Source organism: Macaca fascicularis, chromosome 15 (assembly GCF_037993035.2).
Source record: "Macaca fascicularis isolate 582-1 chromosome 15, T2T-MFA8v1.1".
Taxonomy (NCBI): Eukaryota; Metazoa; Chordata; class Mammalia; order Primates; family Cercopithecidae; genus Macaca; species Macaca fascicularis.
This window is the reverse complement of record NC_088389.1, coordinates 93,077,426-93,098,517: the sequence shown is the minus strand read 5'-3', so window position 1 is coordinate 93,098,517 and position 21,092 is coordinate 93,077,426. Positions and strand designations below refer to the sequence as shown.

At 32.9% G+C, this 21,092-nt stretch overlaps 1 protein-coding gene across 13 annotated transcripts in view; it reads right to left on the bottom strand.

Annotated features, from left to right (window-relative positions):
• Positions 1-21,092, bottom strand: part of BRD10 (bromodomain containing 10) — a 132,654-nt gene that overhangs the window by 67,807 nt on the left and 43,755 nt on the right. For 8 of the 13 annotated variants that reach the window (XR_012424727.1, XR_012424728.1, XM_074017520.1 and 5 more), the window contains 2 exons: positions 13,283-13,362; positions 4,434-4,523 (listed from right to left, as the gene is read on the bottom strand). The exons of 1 other annotated variant lie outside the window; for it this stretch is intronic. Coding sequence is in view for 8 of the 12 variants with exons in the window: in XM_074017520.1 (XP_073873621.1) it covers positions 4,434-4,523; positions 13,283-13,362 (170 nt within the window). In the remaining 4 variants the exon portion in view is untranslated. Of the gene's footprint in view, positions 1-4,433; positions 4,524-13,282; positions 13,363-21,092 lie in introns of those variants that run through there. 4 more of the 13 variants (XM_074017521.1, XM_005581775.5, XM_074017523.1 and 1 more) reach the window with 3 other exon arrangements.

Below are 21,092 nucleotides of genomic sequence, written 5' to 3'. Positions count from 1 at the left end.
ATTTCCACTACTAGGGGTGGTCTGCTAAACACACCGTTGCACATATTACTTTTGGCAGTAGGGAGAAGAAATGGGGAGAACAAAAGTTAAATTCCAAATAACATCATAGGATCAAAGTGCACAGGCGGTTGTGCTCAATATGTATAGCTTTCCTTACATATTGATTATAAAATTTAGAAATAAACAAAATCTTAGATCCTACTCAACGTTGAGGGGCTTATCTGATAAAAGATGTATTAGAAAAGATGTGGTCTTACATTTAAAATTTACTTATCAATATTTATATAAGACTTTCATTTATCATCACATAACCCAGAAGAGGTTTTTTTCCTTATAAATAAATTTTTATTGCAAAATTTTCACTTTTCCTCATACCCAATCTCTACGAGGGTCTTCCTTAATTGAAAAAGATTGAAACTTCTTTGAAAATCAGAACTATGATACAGAACATAAAGGACATTGAACAAATATGAGGGAAAAGGGGATTATATGAAAAACTTAGAAATATAAGTTTGGTGAAATCTTCCAATTTTTATTATTTAGAAAGCAATACTGTCTATTTCAAATACATAAGATCAGGTAAAGTTATCAATATCTTAGCTTTATCTTTCAGGAAAACTAATAAATTTCCTACACTAAAAAAGGTATTTTTTAAATAATTAAGCAAAATGCAAATTTTATCTGCTAAAACTACAAAAATAAAAACAAAATGTTCCGATTTCTTCTTTAGATCATGAAAGAATGCTATGATGTAAATAATGATGAGAAATACATTGTTGTATATTTACCTCAACCAGAGGTCTCACTTTTAACAAATCTCTGATAGATAATTAAGTTCAGTACCAGAGGATCTAAAGGATGATGAGGACTTTTTGGATTAAACCCCTAAATGGAGTGATGGGACCAAGTGAACTGAGTATAAATTTCAGGAAATTAAAGCATTTTTCTCTTCACATTATTAACCATAAACAAAATTAGTTGTTTTGCAAGGATGAGTAAACAATCTAAATTTTAAAACACTAAGTCTTCCAGTACAATGAATAGTTCAATGACAAAACCTCTAAAAGGTTAAAAAGACCTTGTTAAGTAAACATAAAGCTGCTCTAAAAAATAAAGTTTATTAATTAAAAAAAAAAACTTTTAAAATGGAATATTCACCTGAGTGAATAAATGGGATCATTCTTCCCTGTTGCTTTTCTACTTTGGTAGGAAAAACTATCTGGAAAGTCCCTGCAGAGAAGCCTCCTGAAGCAGCTAGGTGTTTGTATTATATGAATCCATGTTAAAACCTCTATCACATGCGTAATTTCTATCTTTAGTAATGACATTTATGACAAAGAAATATTTATAACAGAATATATCTTCTTTGTTACTGGAGCCATTATCATAGATATGAATGTTGATAATAAAAGAATTGTTTTTTATTATCAAAACTAAAAGAATTAGTTTTGACAGTGATATACTCTTATGAAGATCAGTATTAATACTTCATTTGTCTGACAATAGTGAAGGAAGGCCATAAGACAAGGAATCAGTCAAAAGAGTTGTCACTATTACCAAGTTTACACACTTCATTGTTAATAAAATCCTTCAGGTCCTCACCATGAACTCAATTCTAGTAAGTATGGTTACCTGCTTTCTTAATCCACAATATATCAGCTAGGGCAAGTATATGGACACACACAAGAAATGACAGGTGACAGACAGCCTGGCAATGAAAAAAAGACAGAACAAAAGCAAAAATACAAACAAAATCCTTCAAAATATAGTAACATAAAAGCCTTTTGGTGAATGTTTAATCAGAACTACTAATACCAACAGATTTTTAGAGTAACAATATTGTTATTCATAATAACGACCCTCAAGTCATAAAGAAAAGGTTAAATTGTGTTTAGTACAAGGAGTCAGGGAAGTTTTTCCATTAAAATTAAAGTTTTAGTATCAAAGGTTTAAGTTTCAGTTATCTAGAAATTCAGTTAAGTGGAACACCTTACTCCCAAATGATGCCAAACTGGTAGTAAACATAAATAACATAACATACATTACATAACATAAACATTCAATAAAGTTAATTCTTAGAACATCTATCACACTCAATATTAGCTTTTGTAAAAAATAAGGAACAATAGATGCAAACTTTTATTGTCTATTTGCTTTATGCTATGTGGCCGTTTCATTGGTTAAGATAATCTGTTTATGTAAACAATCTTTTAAACAGTTTAAATTAAGGAGAAAGAGCTCTTATGTTGGTAATCTCAGTAAGATTATCCCTGCTAAGTACAGTTCCAAGAATTTCTACTTTTTGAAGGGTGGAAAACATATTTTAAAACTAATATGCAAACATCAGGGGGCATGCACAAGTTAAAAGTTTAGAGATACAAATCAACTAAACCCTAGGGTAATCTAAAATTTACTGATTAACATGCCCTCAAGGAATACAATGTCAAATATTTGTAATTTATCTTTTCTTCTTTTTTTTGAGTCAGGCTCTGGCTCTGTTGCCCAGGATGGAGTGCAGTGGCATGATCACAGCTCACTACAGCCTCGACCTCCTGGGCACAAGTGATCCTCCTGTCTCAGCCTCCTGAGAAGCTGTGATTACAGGCATGCACCACCACGCTGAGCTAATTTTTTATTTTTTGTAGAGATGGGGGTCTAGCTATGTTGTCCACATTGGTCTCGAGCTCCTGGGCTCAAGAAATCCTCCCACCTCAGCCTCCCAAAGTGCTGAGTTTACAGGCCTGAGCTGCCACGCCTGACTGTGGTTTATGTCTTCTTTTACTCTTCTTCTACACAGTACCAATGGAAATGAGGTGAATGGCTTTACAGAAGCCTCTAGAACGCTTGCAGAAGTCTTTTTCTCCTATAATATATGCCATAAGTATATAATTCAACTATGCTTAAAACTATGCATTAAAAAACCCTCTAATTTATAATATGGGAATAAATAAAAGTTATGTTTAACTGTAGCATTAAAAAATTGGCAAATTTATTTAACAGAATTGTTTAGAATGAAATATGGACACCTCCCTAAAAACAACTTCTGCAAAAAACAGTAACACTCTGATATTTTAAAAAGACTATTCCTTCCTATTAGCGAACAGAATTAGTCCTTTCTGAGCATAAAACATAAAAAAAAAAAAACCCTATGGCTACAGAGTAAATAACATTTACATAGCATAAATGTCTGAGGAATATATCACAGCAGTAAATTTTAATGAAACACATGGTCTTCCACATCGAGACTGCCTATACACCTAAAGTGTATGTGTATAAAAATATAATAATCTAAACAATTTTTAATGAAAATATTTCCAAAATATGCAGTTTTCCACATTCTCAAGTTAATTACTGAATGTTTTCTTGCTAATTGATGACTATCATTATAAGCATTTATTCTCTCTCTTAAATTACCACGATACTTTCAGGGTTATCTATCACACATGAGACTTCTGGAATGCTTAAGGCTGTTTCACCCTAGTACTAAGTAACTTCAGAAGGTTGTATTTTTATGGTACTGCAATCTCCTTTCAGAGTGCTACCAACGTGTCTTTCCTAACAACATATAAAATGACTAATACAAATCTGCCGATATCAAACTTGCTGAATCACTAACCATATTTTACACATATTTATATTAACAGGTTCTGAGCATAGATCTAAAAGTGGCTTCATGATATTCCTAAGGTGCAAAACGAAAGGTTCAAAAAAAATGATTTTCTTCAGGTTTAAAGCCTTTCCCATTTATTTATTGGTATGTAATTGTGTTTAAAATCTGTGCATAGCCCAACTATAAATGCTAGTTAAACAGGTGTTACTGATTTAATAAATAGTAGAATTGAGTGTTTTACCAAGTATCGGGTGAATAAATATATGCCCTTAAACTCTAGTCTCTCAAGAACAATAAAAATATTAGAAAATGAAAGTAAAAATTCTAATTTAGAGGATACAGTGAAAGTTAAAAAACTTTCACCAGATAAAGGTTCTTAAAAAAGTCATATTGTTAAGTATGTATCAAAATCATCTGGGGCAGTATTAAACAATTTATATCTGTTTTTATGTTACACTGAATTAAAATTTTATGTTACTAAGCAATAAACTTCCATTTGCATATAACTATTAAGAATATTTGCAAGGCAAACATTAACCAAAAAAGTACCAGTCAGAAAACAACCAGCCAGTATACTGGGAAATATCTAAAACTATACCTGATACAAACCAGGCAAACAAAATTAATTTAACTGCCCTGGCATGATTTCTATTAAAAATGAAAACTAGATCACACAGGAGAAATAAAAGAAACAATGTTTCTATCTTTCATTGTAAATTTTCATGTAATCCAGGAAAACAAGATTTCAAAAAAGCTTTAGGAAAAAGCAGGAATAAATTTTAATGCTGACAATAATAGATAGAACTTTTGGATCAACACCTACCGATTTTTTTCTACTGTTTTCCAGATCTTTGAGTTCATTCTCGATTTTTGTGATTAATTCCCTGAGTTCATCAAGATTAGTGCAAATAAGCTAAAATAAAACACAAAAACACAGCTTGATAACACATAATATAAAACACCCAAAATGTGGTAACAGAAGTTGTTTTAACACACACTGAATTCACAATTATTTTTCTCTGTAATAGTAAAAAGCAAGGAAAGTTCTGCAGTTTATATTTTAAAATATATTTATTTACTTGCTATGATATATGAACTTCAGGCTTAGTATAAAAGAAGCTGAAATTTCAACATTGGTGGTTTTATCCCACATCCCCACCTTTCAGTTTGCTTTATAATTCGGGTACTTTCTTAACATTATTAACTTTCAGCCCAGAATGACAAAGATCTGGAAACTCACCCTAGATTTCACAGGTTGTCAAATCACCTTTAAGAAATGCTTCATCAGGCAGTCTCCCAGTAGGTGAATAAACACACTCCTGGAGAACTGTTATACCTTTTCCTTGGTTTGCTAACTATACAATTTAACAAACCTTAGTTACTGCTGTTGGGGTTGCTAAAAGGACTGCAACTATATGTAATACATTCAAAGACAAACAAAATAAAGTACACATTCTTAATATCAGTTTAGTATTCTTTAATAAAACCATCTCCACAGATAGCATCTATTTCCTTTCATAATTGTGTGGCTCATTTTATTTCACCTGGTAACACTGGCAAATGGCCAAAACAATTATTAGTCATTAACAACTAAACTAGCTTGGTTTAATTACTAAAGTTTTAGTGAACTGTCAGCAACAATAGCAAAAATACTAGTAACGACATCTTAGTTTTTGTAAAATTATACTGAATTTCTCCAATTCGTTCAATACATTTTTTCCTAAAACAATTTAAGCTATTTTAAAAAAAATTGTGAAAAAGAACTAGATTTCTGAAACAAAACTGCAACCAAATAGACAGGAAAAATCTCAGATTAATGAAGTCTTGTTGTAATGTTTATACCATGTAATTTAAAAAACATACTGTACTTATAAATTACTGATTCGCCATTAGCTTTTATCAGCCCCATGTTTGTTATATTCATTAATTTCCATGTAAGGGAATTGTTTTCCTAAAAGACACTTTCTTTTGTTAGAAGAGCTAACAAAAACAACAAAAGCAAAAGTGGGTTACAACAAAATAATTCCTCATGGTTACTGAGTGATAAAAATAAGACAGAGCCCCTTAAATTTCTTTTACTAGGTTAAACCATATGAAATTGCTGATACGCTTTTCATCTACAAAAATGGCAAGACAGTTCAACCTAAGAGACTAAGAAAAAATTATCACAGATAATTTGTATTAACAATTACCTATTAGGAATATCTATATAATTTCAAACTCATAGAATTGACTAAGCAGGGAAAATATGTACTTAAATAATCCAGATTAAACAATTTGAGAGTAGAAACAATACAGTGATGTAGTGGAACAGTGATATTTATTAGAAACTACACATTCCAATTTGCCAAATTTACTTATGACAGAAGTGTTGATGGTCAAGCAGTGGACTGGCCAACCAGGTAAGTGGGTCTAGAACTAGAGAGCATCTTCATCTTCTATTGTAACTATGAAGACTTGAAACAATGTTGTCCCCACAGTGGATTTTTATTAAGTATTCAGTGAGGACTAAACTTTTCATAGTAAAATCTGCTATTATGATGACTGTGTCAAATTTGCCCCAGAGCTTGTAGATGGATGGCTATTTCTCTTTTCACTGAACTTGGTGTACTTGTTAATATCAAATCATAGATTTCTTATTTGCACATATGGCAAACCTCAGAGGAATTTTTATTTGCATCTCAGTTGTCTCACTACACAAAGAATAAGGGTACATTTTGCATGCAGTTTGTAGAAATTTACAGGAACAATGAAGACATATACCCCTACAACTAAATGAAGACATATACCCCTACAACTAAACATGCCCTAAAACATTTTGAGATCTTTCAATTACCAATTAGTTATGAAGTCAACAGATATTTATGTTCCATTTAAATCAAGAGATAACACAGTTCTGAAGCCAAACCATGAATGAAATCATATAGCTTAAAAGCTACCTGAAATAACACTTTCAAGTGGCTTACCTAGTTAGTAAACTACTAAATTAGTACTTCTCAAGCTTTAATGTGCATAAGAATTGCATGGGGATCTTAATAAAACGGTTTTTTGTTTAGTATGTCTGAGGTGAGACCTTGGATTCCACATTTCTAACAAGTTTCCAGGTATTGTCTACAGATAACATTTTTGAGTAGTAAGGTACTAAATGACTATGAATTACAAATCAACATGGCTACTGAAACATTCTGGTATCATAGAGCTAGTAAGTATGAAAATACAAAAAGATTAATTTCCAAATAGGGAATGGCATATTGAATTAAATGTACAATGATAAGACAATCGTTTCTTAAAATATTTTTAGCTATAATATTTATTCTGAGGTTATATTAAAATGACCTTAATAGCTACATAACAATTTATACTTAATAAATACTAATATATATTCTCTCTATATATATTTAATATATATACCCAATATACAGAGTCAAATTAACCTTTTATAAAACTGAATAGGAACACAATTAATGTGATTTATGCCAACTCAATGTCATAAACAACTCTACTGCCTCTCTTCTACCTCCGAAATAAGGCATATTATTACATTCAACTCAACTTCATATGATGCTTTTAAAAACAGAATCAACCCAATAAACAAAGTTCAACTTTTTTTTTAACAAAGCAAAACACCTTATTAAAACCTCCTTCTCATTATCTTGCATTTGAAAAACATATCTGAGGCACAGGGCCCGCAGGGGTGAACAAGAAACTCCAAAGCAGCTCAGATTACAGTCAGGTCACATTGCTAACACTCCTGAGAGGAGGTTTTCAGTCAAGCCGCAGAGGTTACAAGAAGAGTTTTATCTCCCAGGAAGAACCTCTCCAAGGCTGTCACACTCCCTCAAGTTAACCTCTCATTTAATACAATCCATGGCAAAGCTACAAAACCACAGATCTCAGAGCTGAAAGGGACTAAAAACATGTAATTTGTCCAAGCCTTAGCCTAGGCTAAAGAGACCTATCTCTAATTCATATAAAAGCTAATTAAACTAACAGAGGTAAAGTGACCTAAAATGACACACTGATACAGGAAACCACAGAACCCAGGACTTCTCCTACTATATTATATTCTTTTTAAAAGGGTCTTTATAAACAAAACAAAATAAAGAAATCTAACAACAACTTGTATTGTAGTTTTAGGATTTAGTTTATATCTAAGCTTTCACTTTTATTAAATGGTAATATTAAAAGGTCCTCTCTTCAACTCAAGAAGCAGCAATGTATGTATATGGTGGGAGTGGGGAGGCCCTGCAGAGATCAAAAAAACATAACCACATCTCAGAACAACTACATAATAAATCATTCCTTACTTTATTGATACTTCAAACTAGAAATTATTTGGATAAAAACGCAATAGGTTTGAAAGATATTTACTTGCTCCAAAAAAGGACATAAGGTAACATTAAAAAAATACAAACAACACGGTAGATTGTATTAAAAAGCAAAGCAAAAGGAAAACAATGTAGAAAAGTAAAAATGAAAAAATCCAGACAAAAGGGATCACATTCACTCCCATTCTAATAAAAAGATCCTGTAATTTATTATAAAAATTATAAGTGAAATACTAAATGCATGGTATAAATTCAAAATTTATATTGTATTTAAACTAAAATTATAATAGCATCTGCTAAAACTATGCAGATGGAAAAATTCCTTTTTATTTCTTATCATCACCATACCAGCAATAAGGACTACTTAAAAACCTGCAAATAAGGATATCACTTGTGACGTGAAAGTCAAATAAGTCTGATAAACAACCATGTGATTAAACACAGGTGTTTCTCTCAATGAACTATATATATTTTTAAGGGAGAACTATATTAATTTTAAGGGAGAATTAAGAACTCCTGCTGTTAAAAGTGAAACAAAAAGCCGAGGTTAAAAATATTCATTTTAAGAGGGAGCAATCCAAAATAATGATATAATCAAAAGGTCTTAAATACAGTGAAGCAGTTAAAAAGCTGATTAAACTAACAGAGGTAAAATGACCTAAGATGACACATTGATAGAGGAAACCACAGAGAATTGCTTGAACCAGGGAGTCGGAGATTGCAGTAAGCCAGGATCATGCCACTGCACTCCAGTCTGGTGGCAGAGCGATCCTCCGTCTCAAAACAAACGACGACAACAAAAAAAACTAATTTTAATTTTGGTTTCAATTTGTTTTGCTGAAGTGCTTTATCTCTTATCCCTTAGTTTCTCCATTGGTTAGATGGAGAAGTACAGTTTTTTCAGAGGTATGTTAAGGATCAGTGAGTTTTTGCTTATGTTTGAAAACAATGTTAATATAAATCTTAGCAGCTGGATTCTGGAGTTCTGCAAAGCAGCCATTAAAATCAATCATGCACATGAAATGGGAGCAAGTGCACACTGCATGAAAGATGTTTTTTTGGTTATCAATGAAAAGCAGATTTAGGGTAACTAAGGCTGTTAAATTATTTTTAAAACTTATGTTATTGAGACCCAACACATTAGTTTTTAAAAATACTTCCTGTAACTGTCATAATTATGCACAAAAGATAAATCATATAACATTAGATATCTCTCTTAAATGTTAAATGAAAAGACTTCTTAGAAAAAGTAACTATTAGGAAAACTGATATTCACTTTTCAGTCTAATAGTCTTTCTTTTATTACAAAACAGGTAAGGAAAAGAGAGTTTTACCAAGTTAACAAAGTCATAAGTAAATGTTAAAGTTGTTATAAACACTTAAATCACCAATATCAATAATTATTACTAAAAAAATCCAATAATTTTCCCTACATGCCAAATATATAATGCATCATAACAATAAAGAAGGTATAAACATAAGTTTTCGCTCTCGTCAAACATCATGATGCAAATACTATTACTTGGTTTTCCACTTTTCAAATTCTTGTAGGCTTAATCATGTGCCACTTTCATTAAGAACAAATCCAAGATTTATTTCAAGGTTTTAAGTAAATGGAAAGAGTGCTAAGGGTCAATAATAGATGTTTTTATGCCATTTTAAATTGATTTTCCTATGCATAATTCAGTGTTTTTCATCAGAAGCAACTGACCTGCTTATTTGAAAACATAATAAAAATGGCTAAAACAGTAAGCTATATCATTCAATCCTCACAACTACTCTACAAGGAAGGTACTATTACCCCACTGTACAAATGAGAAACTGGAATCATAGAGAGGTTAAATAGCTTACCCCACAGAGTTAATTAGTGGCAGAGCTGGCATTCAAACCCAAGTAGGTAGTCTGGTTGCAGAACCCTTGTATTTAACCACTATGCAGATAACTGGTACCCACTGAATCAAGGTTTTTGGAGAATGAAACCAACAATCTTCATTTTAAATGAAGGTATCACATTATTTTTATTTGAGAACCACTGACATAACTCTTAGGAAAAAGTGGCACACATTTGGTTAGCCCCTTTACAATATACAGTCGTCCCTCAGTATCCGTGGGGGACTGGTTCCACGACTCACCTCTGAACCCTGTGGATACCAAAGTCCAAGGATGCTTAAGACCTTGATATAAAGTGGTATAGTATCTGCATATAACACATCCTCCCATATACTTTAGGTCATCTCTACATTACTTACAATACCTAATACAATGTAGCTGTGATATAAATTGTTGTTGTACCATATTGTTTAGGGAATAATGACAAAAAAAGTCAGTACATGTTCAGTACATACACATTTAAAAAATATTTTCAATCCAAGGTTAAATGCACAGATGCAGAACCCACAACTCACAGATACAGAGGGCTGACTGTATACACACACACACTCCCAACCCACCCTGCCACACACACAAATCCAATCCATTATTTGAATGCTCACAGTGGATACTCTAAATAGGAGCGGGATGAATATTTTCTAAACCTGGGTGCAGACACTAGGTGTGTATATAAACATGGATTCTTTCTGAAGCAAATAGGGGGGCAAGTTCAACTTCTAGCTTTAAAAAAAGTCAAAAACACAGGCAAACTAAAAAGAAGCTGAGGTCAAAATACATTTTTAAAAACTCATTAGGACTTAAAGAAAGAAAAACTTCACAATTTAACTCTTTCATTTATCTCTATCTAAGCATGCTTTCTGCCAATTTAAAGAAGACCGGTCCTTTGGCAAATCGGTCAGGTTTTACAAAACGGATCTATTATCTATCCAAAAACAGGTTCATTGTTCTCAGAAGCAAGATATTTCAGAATGAACAATATGAAAATCTTCTGGCTAAATATTTCTATATTTTTATGTTTAATACTAGAAATGTGACATTTAAAACACCTTGGACAAAACAAATAATTTGCAGAATCTGAGGTGCTAAATACCGTATCACTAGAACTTTTGGGCAGGGAATAAATTCACTTTATTACATAATAGTCTTCCTACATGTGGAAGACTTTCAAATAAAGTAACACACTACATAAAATTATTTTGAGACAAAACTAAGTTTTGCATTTAACAGCAAAGTTTACTAGTGACTAGCACTATCTATCTCATTGACGTGTGTATTTGAAGCAAATGATCTATTTCCCTAGTTGCCAAGTTTCTTTATGAGTAATGCCGTGGCATTCATATTGTAAACTAGGCACAAGAACCACTGTTTTCATGAGACTATTACTCCTCTCTATCCTCTCTCTCTCTCTTTTTTTCCCTCTCTCTGTTTTCTCTCCCTCTAGGCACCTTGAGAATCAGGAAGAGACTTATTTATTTATTTATTTATTTATTTATTTATTTAGAGACAGAGTTTCTCTCTTGTTGCCCAGGATGGAGTGCAATGGCGTGATCTCGGCTCACTGTAACTTCTGCCTCCCAGATTCAAGCGATTCTCCTGTCTCAGCCTCTGGGTAGCTGGGATTACAGGCACATGCCACCACACCCAGCTAATTTGTTTTGTATTTTTAGCAGAGACGGGGTTTCATATTGGTCAGGCTGGTCTCGAACTCCTGACCTCGGATGATCCACCTGTCTCAGCCTCCCTAAGTGGCATGACCCACTGCGCCTGGCCAAGACTATTTTAAACAGCTCAATCTAGCAAAATATTTTGACCATGACCCATGGTCAGCAACACATTTTACAATGCATGTCCTTGTGTACACACACATAACTGAAACCAAAGTTTCATGAAACAATATATGTGAGTGTACATATCCACACTGCTATATGTAGCACACTTACTATATGTAACTGTGTTGATTTCTAGTTTAATTTTGTTAGCTTAAAAAAGAAACACTGGTCATGCAATCTACTAAAATGACTTCATGCCTCACTAATGAATACTATTGCAATTTAAAAAAACACTGTCTATGCAGCCTGTGCTTCTTAATACATGGAAAAGTCTATTCACTAAGATGGGTATAGAGGAAATATTAACAATGGGTCAGATTTGCTCTAACATCTATATTCCCAGGGCTGATGCTTTGAGGATTGAGAAAAAAATAAGTGGGAGAAATAGTAAACATAGGTGTGACATCAGAGGAAGCATGATGATATAATACTAAAGCATTAAAAAATATGTTACAAGAAGTGGTATAAAGGCCTCTAAGTAAACAGTAAAATTGTTATTTTTTTATTGACTACTCTGGAACCAAGGTTATATAATATAATAAAGGATTTTGTAGAAATGTTTGTAATTCATCCTAAAAATACCATTAAAAACATTCTATTCTAAAGTACTAAGAGAAAAACGTGTCTATTTTCTTTAACTGTTGATTTTAAAATGTTAAATTTTTACCAGTTAGTAACTTCCATAAAAACACTCTCCAAAATAGAATTTTTACTGAAAATGAAGGTGTCCACATTTTTAGATATATCTATTAAACTCACATTATATATTATCAATATTTTCATGATTGTTGTCCCTTTATTTTCATCTCTACTTGACTTGAGACTCACAAATTCATTTTAACATCACTTTTATCTTTTGGTCATTAGGTATGAGTTTATAAAACTTTTGAAAATTGACTGGACACATGAATACAAAGACGTTTTTAAAGAAAGTGTTTATTGAAGAAAATACATCTTTTATAAAATAGAAAATAAAAGCATTAATTAGGATGAGATTCTCTGCTCAGTATTAGCTACCAATAAAAAACTCTTCACTTAATCATATGGCAGTAAATATAGTTACTTTTTCTTTTCACTTAAATGTTTAAAGACCATTTCAATTAACCTTTACTTAACATTCTCTCTGAAGATCATATACAGCTGACAGTTGAAAGATTTGTTTTCCAAGTTAATAAATATACCATTTATTTCTACAGTGCCCAAATAAATGAAAATGAATTACCTAGGCAATATTACCATCTTCCCATTATGATTTGTTCTAGGAAGAGTTTCATTCACACATTGCTTTTATGTATATAATATATATATACACACACATACATATACTATATAGTGTGTGTATATATATATTTTCTATTAAACTGCTTCTAGGAAACATAGCAGAGATTAAGATATAAAAGAGGGTTTTTACTATTAAAAAACAAAAACAGAGGTAAAAATTATGAAATACTAGCAGATTAAATCTTGGCTACATCTGCACTTGCAGGGGGAAAAGTCATTGTCAGAAATATTTCATTACAAGTATGTGTGCTACAGTTTCTTGGAATTCAGCCAAACTCTCCAGGAATGATATGAACACTGAAACAAAAAATTTAAAAATTTTGAGACAAAGTTGAAACATTTACCTGAAACTCTGGTACAGTAGGTGACTTTGTGACAGTTTTCCTCTTCTTTGTGATTGCTTTTTTAGAGATGGATTTTTTTCCTTTCAAGATTAAAAGAGAAAAGCTTCATAATGCTGTTTATAGCACTTCATTAACAAAAAACAAATTACGCAGAGCCTTGAAAGTTAAATTTTAACTAACAGACGGCTGCTAGTGAGTCAAATAAAAATGATGAATCAAAACAAGCCCCAGTAAAAGCAAACATTAAACTATTAACTACCTGTTAACAGACATATTAACAAATGCTGTTTTATTTTTATATGAACCAAACTATTACATCTCCTAAGTGTTATACAGTAGAATTTATTTCAAGATTAGGCAAAAAAGTCATATTACTACTGCTTAATTAAAATCTACATTTGCAACTTAAAATGAGACTACATAGGGAGAAAAACTTTACCTTTAACATTGACTTCGCAGTCAGGAACTGGCATAAGAACTACAGCTGAAGACTATGGTCTCTAGCCAACCCAATGTGAAAATCCCCTTAGTAGCTTAGGTAACTAAGCTTTTCTACTCCTTTAGCTCTGCACTCTCCTAACAGGCTGCCCTTGGAGGTATCAATACCCAAAGTTTTAAAAGAAGATAAATATCTACCTTTAAAGTGCACCTAGTTGTTTGTGGAACCAGAAACCACTGGGAAAAATAAACCTCTTATACTTAAAGCCAATTCACAGTATACACTGAAATATATCTACTTTCTGTATTTAACTTGACAAAAAAATATACATACATGCATAAAACTTCTATTTTTAGGCCAGGCGCAATGGTTCACACCTATAATCCCAGCACTTTGGGGGGCCAAGGCAGGCAGATCACCTGAGGTCAGTTTGAGACCAGCCTGGTCAACATGGCAAAAATCCGTCTCTACTAAAAATACAAAAATTAGCCAGGTGTGGTGGCGCGCGCCTGTAATCCCAGCTACTCGGGAGCCTGAGACAGGAGAATCGTGTGAACCTGGGAGGTGGAGGCTGCAGTGAGCCGAGATCACACCATTGCACTGCAGCCTGGGCAACAAGAGTGAAACTCTGTCTCAAAAAAAAAAAAAAAAAAATTCTATTTTTAGTTAGAAACACATTAAACATTTTCCCCCAATTTGTAATTAGCAAAATCAATTAACAAACTGTTAATTACTCAACATATACTAGATATAGGACACTGTACAAGTTACAGGGACAAGAAGGAATTAAAAAATCATAAAAAAGAAAAATCCTATCCTCTAGGAGCTTACAGTCTACATAAGGGCACAAAAAATATTCAGAAATACTTTTCTGTCATTTTTAGTTCACAACCATTTGCAGACTAAAATCCCCTTAAAAGTCAATACTTTTTTCAAAAGGGAAAATGAGTACATAAAGTAACTTTGCTGTACATAATCCTAATGCTCCTTTCCAAACATTTTCCTATATAAATACGATCATCTTGCAAGAATATGTCAACTCAACTCAACTGACACAATTCCAGTTTATAATTGTGTTTTTTGTATTACTTTTTAATCATATCACAGAACTATAATTTATAAAATTTCTAACTTTTGGCTCAATAAAATCCATGTATACTATGATTGAACTGCAAATTGTGAGTTGCTGAGGTTCATGGGGGTTTAACTGTCTTATTTTAGTAAGTATTGATGGGTGTCATTTGACATTTGCTTTTAATTAAATTAAAATAACCCAACATATATTTCTTTATTCACCATTGTTACTTACTTCTGTGCTTACACAGTACCTTATAACAGAAGTAAATGCCTACAAAGATAGGTAAGTGGGTAGGCTGCTTAAATAGCAATACTCAGGGAGAAATGATTAAATTATTGGTATCCCTATAATATAGCTAGTAATTGATTTCTAAACTGAGTGCTGTTAAGTATTGCTGAAAGGGGCTCATGAATTTGAATGCCAAGATGCCTTTCCTCTATACACTGCCTTTACCATTTTTTGAAGTTCACAAGAAAAAATGAATGGTCTTGCTGACCTATGTACGGGAAGGTTTTATAAAAACAGCAATTTGAAGGAAATAAAATTATTCCTAAACCTCTCCCCACCAGTCCTACTCTGATTAGCTTAAAAAAAAAAAAAAGCCATTTGATTTTGCATTCATTTATAAGCACAACAGAGGTCACCCTTGATAGTCCCATGAATTTCATCTTATTTTTACACAGGCACTAAACACAGGTACTAAATTCTCAGTTAACTCTAGCAGCTACTCTATTTGAATGGACTGAGAAGCTAAGGTGGTTACTTGGTATTTCAGTTCACCATGTCATTAGGATGCTTAAATGTTATTAGAAAATTGGAGGTAATGTTATATATCGGTTATAAGCTTGAGTTTTAGAACTAAACTACCTGGGTTTGAATATCTGCTACAACCACCTACTATTATAGAGGTCATGTATAATAGCTACACACATGACCTTGAGCAAACTGCTTTATTTCTTTGTGCAGTTTTTTCATCTATAAAACAGGGATAATAGTATTATCTACTCTGTGAGAATTAAATGGGTTCTAACATCCCAAAAGCTTATACTACTGCTAGGCACATGGTAGGTGATCAATAAATGTTAGCTATTGCTTTAGCTTCAGCTAACCTATGGTGAGAAAAGCCTAAACAGAAAATCTTTTAACCTTCTTCAAATTCTTTTTACTTACTCCATCTCAGTTCTTCTTATGCATATGTCCTCTAAACTACCACTCTACTTTGTACACAAATCAATGAACGTAATAGAATATTATAATTGTCTGTTCTTATGTTTGTCATCCTTACTATAATGTAAATTATTGGTGACAGAAATCACATTATTCACTTTGTATTTACAGCATTTAGCACACATAAGTTCTAAGAAGTGATCCCTAAATATAAGAATCCTACTTTTTTCAGAAATGTCACCACCAGTTGGGGGGTAGGAAAAGGTATGCAGGTAATTGTTTACAATTCTGAGGGTCCATTTAAGTCTATTTTATAGTGAAGAAAACACTGACGACGATTTTAAATAAACAATTTACCAACATGACCTAGTAGTGGTAGTAAGAAGATTAACATTTACTGAGAACCTACTATGTGTCAGATACGTAGTAAAGTGGTCTGTATAAATTAACTTATTTATTTCTCAATATAACCCTCCCAGGTAGGTAGTAACTCTATCGTAATATGGGATAACTGAAGATCAAAAAGATTAATTAACTTACTCATGTGTCACACAGTAAGTAAGCACCACAGTCAGGGATTCTAACTACAAAGTTCAAGCTCCTTCCATTATGTAATTTTACTGCACAAATATCGTGAGTTACCATTTATTGATTCCTACCATGTGCCAGGCTCCGTGTGACATACTGTGCATTTGCTATTCTAATTAATCTTAACAATACAGCCAAGCAGGTATTACCTCACTTATCACAGATAAAGAAACAGGCTATAAACAGGTAAAGAAACTGATGGAGGAGCTGTAGCTAATATGCACTAGAAGCATATATGTGAAATTAGGTCTGTCTCACTTCAAAGCTTACTCTTTTTATGGTAAAATATTGTATTCTTTCAAATTTTTTGAAAGAGATGTAATCTGCTTCTGTTTGCCTCAGAGCATTCCTTTTGATTAGGGTTGGATGATTTGTACATTTACTGTTTTTTAATACCTTCCGTATATATCCTCAAAAAAAAATTTCAGTATAAATTTTCCTGTATCTTCAGTAAAAAATCAGCACTTAAAAAATAAATATTATTTTAAAAATCGAGCATCATATACTGCAAAACTACGCCTTTATTTGGTAATCTGTTTTTGCTTCAGGACAAAATATATACAGGGCAAGTTACATACTGCCCCCCAGTGGGCTTCCCTTCCCGTATCACTCAACTTGATCATATCCCAGGTATTTTACTCCCACTGCCCTAAGTTACCTGGTCATATAAAACAGAATAAAATTCTCAAACCTAAAATCATGCTGAAGTCAGAAGTCAAATTAAAACATACACAGAATTTCAACACCACTCTTGAGCCTAAAACAAGAAGTGTCAACCTGTACCTGGAAAATGCATAAGGAAACATTAATAAACCTTAATAATAAACCTTAGTAATTAATGTTACAAAAGTATACCCTAATGAAGCTTTCTAAAACACTATGCTTAGAAAAACTTAAGAAAAGAATGCCCAACCTGAGAGGGAAAATCATAACTAAGATATATTTTATACTGTAACTGAGGCATAAAACTCTACTTTTCTAGAATCTGGAAATATGCCTTTTTTAAAAATGGCATATTTCTTTACACAAGAAGGTGATTATCATCCCCCTTTCGGTTCCCCTTTCTCAGTTTCTTATTCCTCATCTTTACCCTTCTCCTTCATCTGGTTTTCCTGTCTTCACTCCTCAGACCACTGGGCTACTCATACTCAGACTTCCATTTTAAGCCAAGTGTGGTGGTGCATGCCTGTGATCCCAGCTCGCCTGTGGTCCCAGCTATTTGGGAGGCCAAGGTGAAAGGATGGCTTGCACCCTGGAGTTCGAGGCCAGCTGGGCAACATAGCGAGATCCTGTCTCTCAGGGAGGGAAAGGAGGAAGAAAAAGAAAAAAAAAAAAAAGGTACTTCAATGCTTTCCTAGATTCAGCCTTTCCATGTTTTAAAATTATCCCAACACATTCACTCCTCCCTCTGTGCTTTCCTCTTAGGAATCTTAATAAATAGATGAATACTAAGATATTAATCATTGTTGCAAGTGAAAACTCAAGGGTATTTGTATTATTAAATAGTGAATCTGCAAAGTGCCTGGGATGTAAAGTCACAGAACTAGAGCCTAAACTTGTCTTTTATTTACTAAATGTGCACGTCTTGAGCTAACTATACTCCAGGAGTTTCTGGAGTTCTATCTCAAGTAAGCAATTTGACCTTAACAAAGCAGTTTATTTTCCTTTTATTCTCCTTACCTATAAGCAGATTTCTTATCATACTGGAATTCTTTAACCTTATCACATAATTCAGTAACTCCTCAACACCCATTTCTTTTAACTTTTAACTGAGAATATTGAATCAGTTGCCAAATTCTGCTACTTATTGCAGCATCTCTCTCAAAATAGAATTTTCTTCTATCATTATGATAGAAAAGTCACATTATCAATCCTTACCTGGATTTAGAATTTTCTCTTGTTAAAGTTATCATCTACCCCTTCATCTTACCCCTGCCAGCTTCTTTTCATAGCTCTTTAATGGTATCCTAATTATCTTGCAAGACCCTTTCTCCTAATCCTGTCACTTACTAGCTCTAGCTGTGTGACCTTGGACAAGTAAATCTCTTTGTATCTCAATTTTTAAAAATCTCTAAAATCTGTAATAATGGGGAATAATAGTAATATTTATTTTTTGAAGTTTTCATGAAGATTAAATGAGATAATATGTATAAAGGCTTAGAATAGTGCCTGGCATACAATAAGCACTCAATGAGTACTAGGTTTTTTAGAGAAAAAGTAGGATTGAAAAAATAAAAGGACATGAAGCACAGTAAATCCTTGCACTCTTATATTTTGAAATCTTCAGCTGGTATGCTAAAACTTTTCTCCATAAGATACATGTAGTTAGGGTCTCTAGTGCTGTCACTATAGAACTATATAATAACCTTTTCACAAATACGGGCCTTGAAATAATCAAACACTGTAGATTACATTACCTTCTCAGTCATTTCCTATAAAGCAGCTCATTACTTTTTACACATCTGATATATCTTATTTCAAGCTCAATTCCCTTGCACTGGACTCTTGATTCAATCATTTAACATAGCATCACATGCCTAGAAAGATGACCCAAAAATGACACTTTTCTGTCATTCGAACAGCTTCTAAAACCTCAACTTTTCCACAAAAGCCTTCTTTAATTGTGCTTCTTCCAGTGACACCTCACTTAATTATACCTCTATGCTTTTGCTCGTGTTATTCAACATTTTCCACCTATTCAATCCCCAATATTCTTCAAAGTCCTTCATCCCTTGTAAAACCTTCCCAGACTAGCATAGCACACTGATTTTTTCTCTACTTGACCTTATTGTGTTGTCTTTATCTGTACTTAACTGTTATTCACTTGAGGTCACTGACCACTTAAGTTTTTTCACCTATAAGAGTTTTAACTTAGTTCTTTCACCTATAAGAGAATAAGACCACCTGTTTTATCCATTTTAGTCAGTTTAGAGGTGATACCATAAAATGATTTGGGTGAAAATAATGACTATTGGCTGGGCACGGTGCCTCACGCCTGTAATCCCAGCACTTTGGGAGGCCGAGGCAGGCGGATCACCTGAGGTGAAGAGTTCGAGACCAGCCTGGTCAATATGGTGAAACCTCATCTTTACTAAAAATACAAAAATTAGCCGGACATGGTGGCACACGCCTATAGTCCCAGCTACTCGGGAGGGTGAGGCAGGAGAACTGCTTGAACCTGGGAGGCAGAGGTTGCAGTGAGCAGAGATCATGCCAATGCACTCCAGCCTGGGCAACAAGAGTAAGACTCCGTCTCAAAAAAAAAAAAAAAAAAAAAATTCCAAACAAAACTGGTTGGAAGCATCTTAAAACACCATAAGCTTTTTGTAATTGTTAATGCATCTGTAATCTTTTTTGTATTTTTTCAGATTTTATAAAAAGTCCCCTAATTTTTAGAATTTCTAATTCATTTTAGCCAACTCTACTTGCTCTACACAATCTATAATAACAGTACATTATTGAAAACAACCAAAATGTTCAATAAGGAGATTGGTTAAATTAACTGCAAAATACACACAACAGAATCCTACACAGCCATTTAAAATGATGATGCAGGGACCTATTTATTGCACAAAGATGTTCATGGTATACTGATAGGTAGGGGAAAAAAGCAGATTGTTAAAATGGTATGTATAGTATAATCCTATTTAAACAAATATAGTCTTTGAAAAAGTGTTGAAATAATAAGTAGTTAATAATAAGTAGTTAGTTTTAGTTACATCTAGGTGAACCATATTACATGTGTTCATTTATTTATTCAGTATATTCCCACACAATGCATCAACCAATCTGCTAAAGTGCCAGGGATGCAAAACCAGAAATAATCCTTCTGTCCCTAAGAATGTTACAGAATAAAGAGGAGACAATCATCAAAATAACCCAGAAGTAAAGGCAACTATAATAAGTATTATGAAGGAGAAGTGTCTGGTGCTATAAGCATGAATAACAGGGAAAATTTTAACAAGTCAAAAGATAACGGGAGGCTTCCTTAAGGAAGTGATAAAAGAATAAACATTTACTAGGTAATGAGGAAAGGGAAAGGGCTATTCTTTTTGCTTGTCTCTATATTCTTTAAAAAAAAATGGATTGCTTTTATAATAAGAAAAAACAATGAAAGAAAACCAAATGATCTAAATTTTTTTGCTCTGGGCTTTTTTTACTCTTAGTTATTTTTAATTTATGCACAGCTAATCTTGCTTGTCTTGCTTAAATGACAAAGTTTTCAGAAACATTTATATTTTGAAAACAGGTCATCAAGGAAAAATTTCTAATTGCCAGGTCATATTTTTCTTATTCTATGATTGAATAAAAACAGAAGATCAAGCATGAGATAATGGACATTATATTGTTTCCATTGTCTTCTATTTATTCCATAATGTTTCCAATAGTAAGGAACAGGCCTAAATGAGTAAAAATGAATTCAAAATTTAAAAAGGAGGAAGGAAATCCCAATTTTGAAAAGTAGATTAAAATGCTTAAATGTTACCCAAACTGCCTCAAACTGTGCTAAAATTATCAAGTCATTTTCAACCAAATTG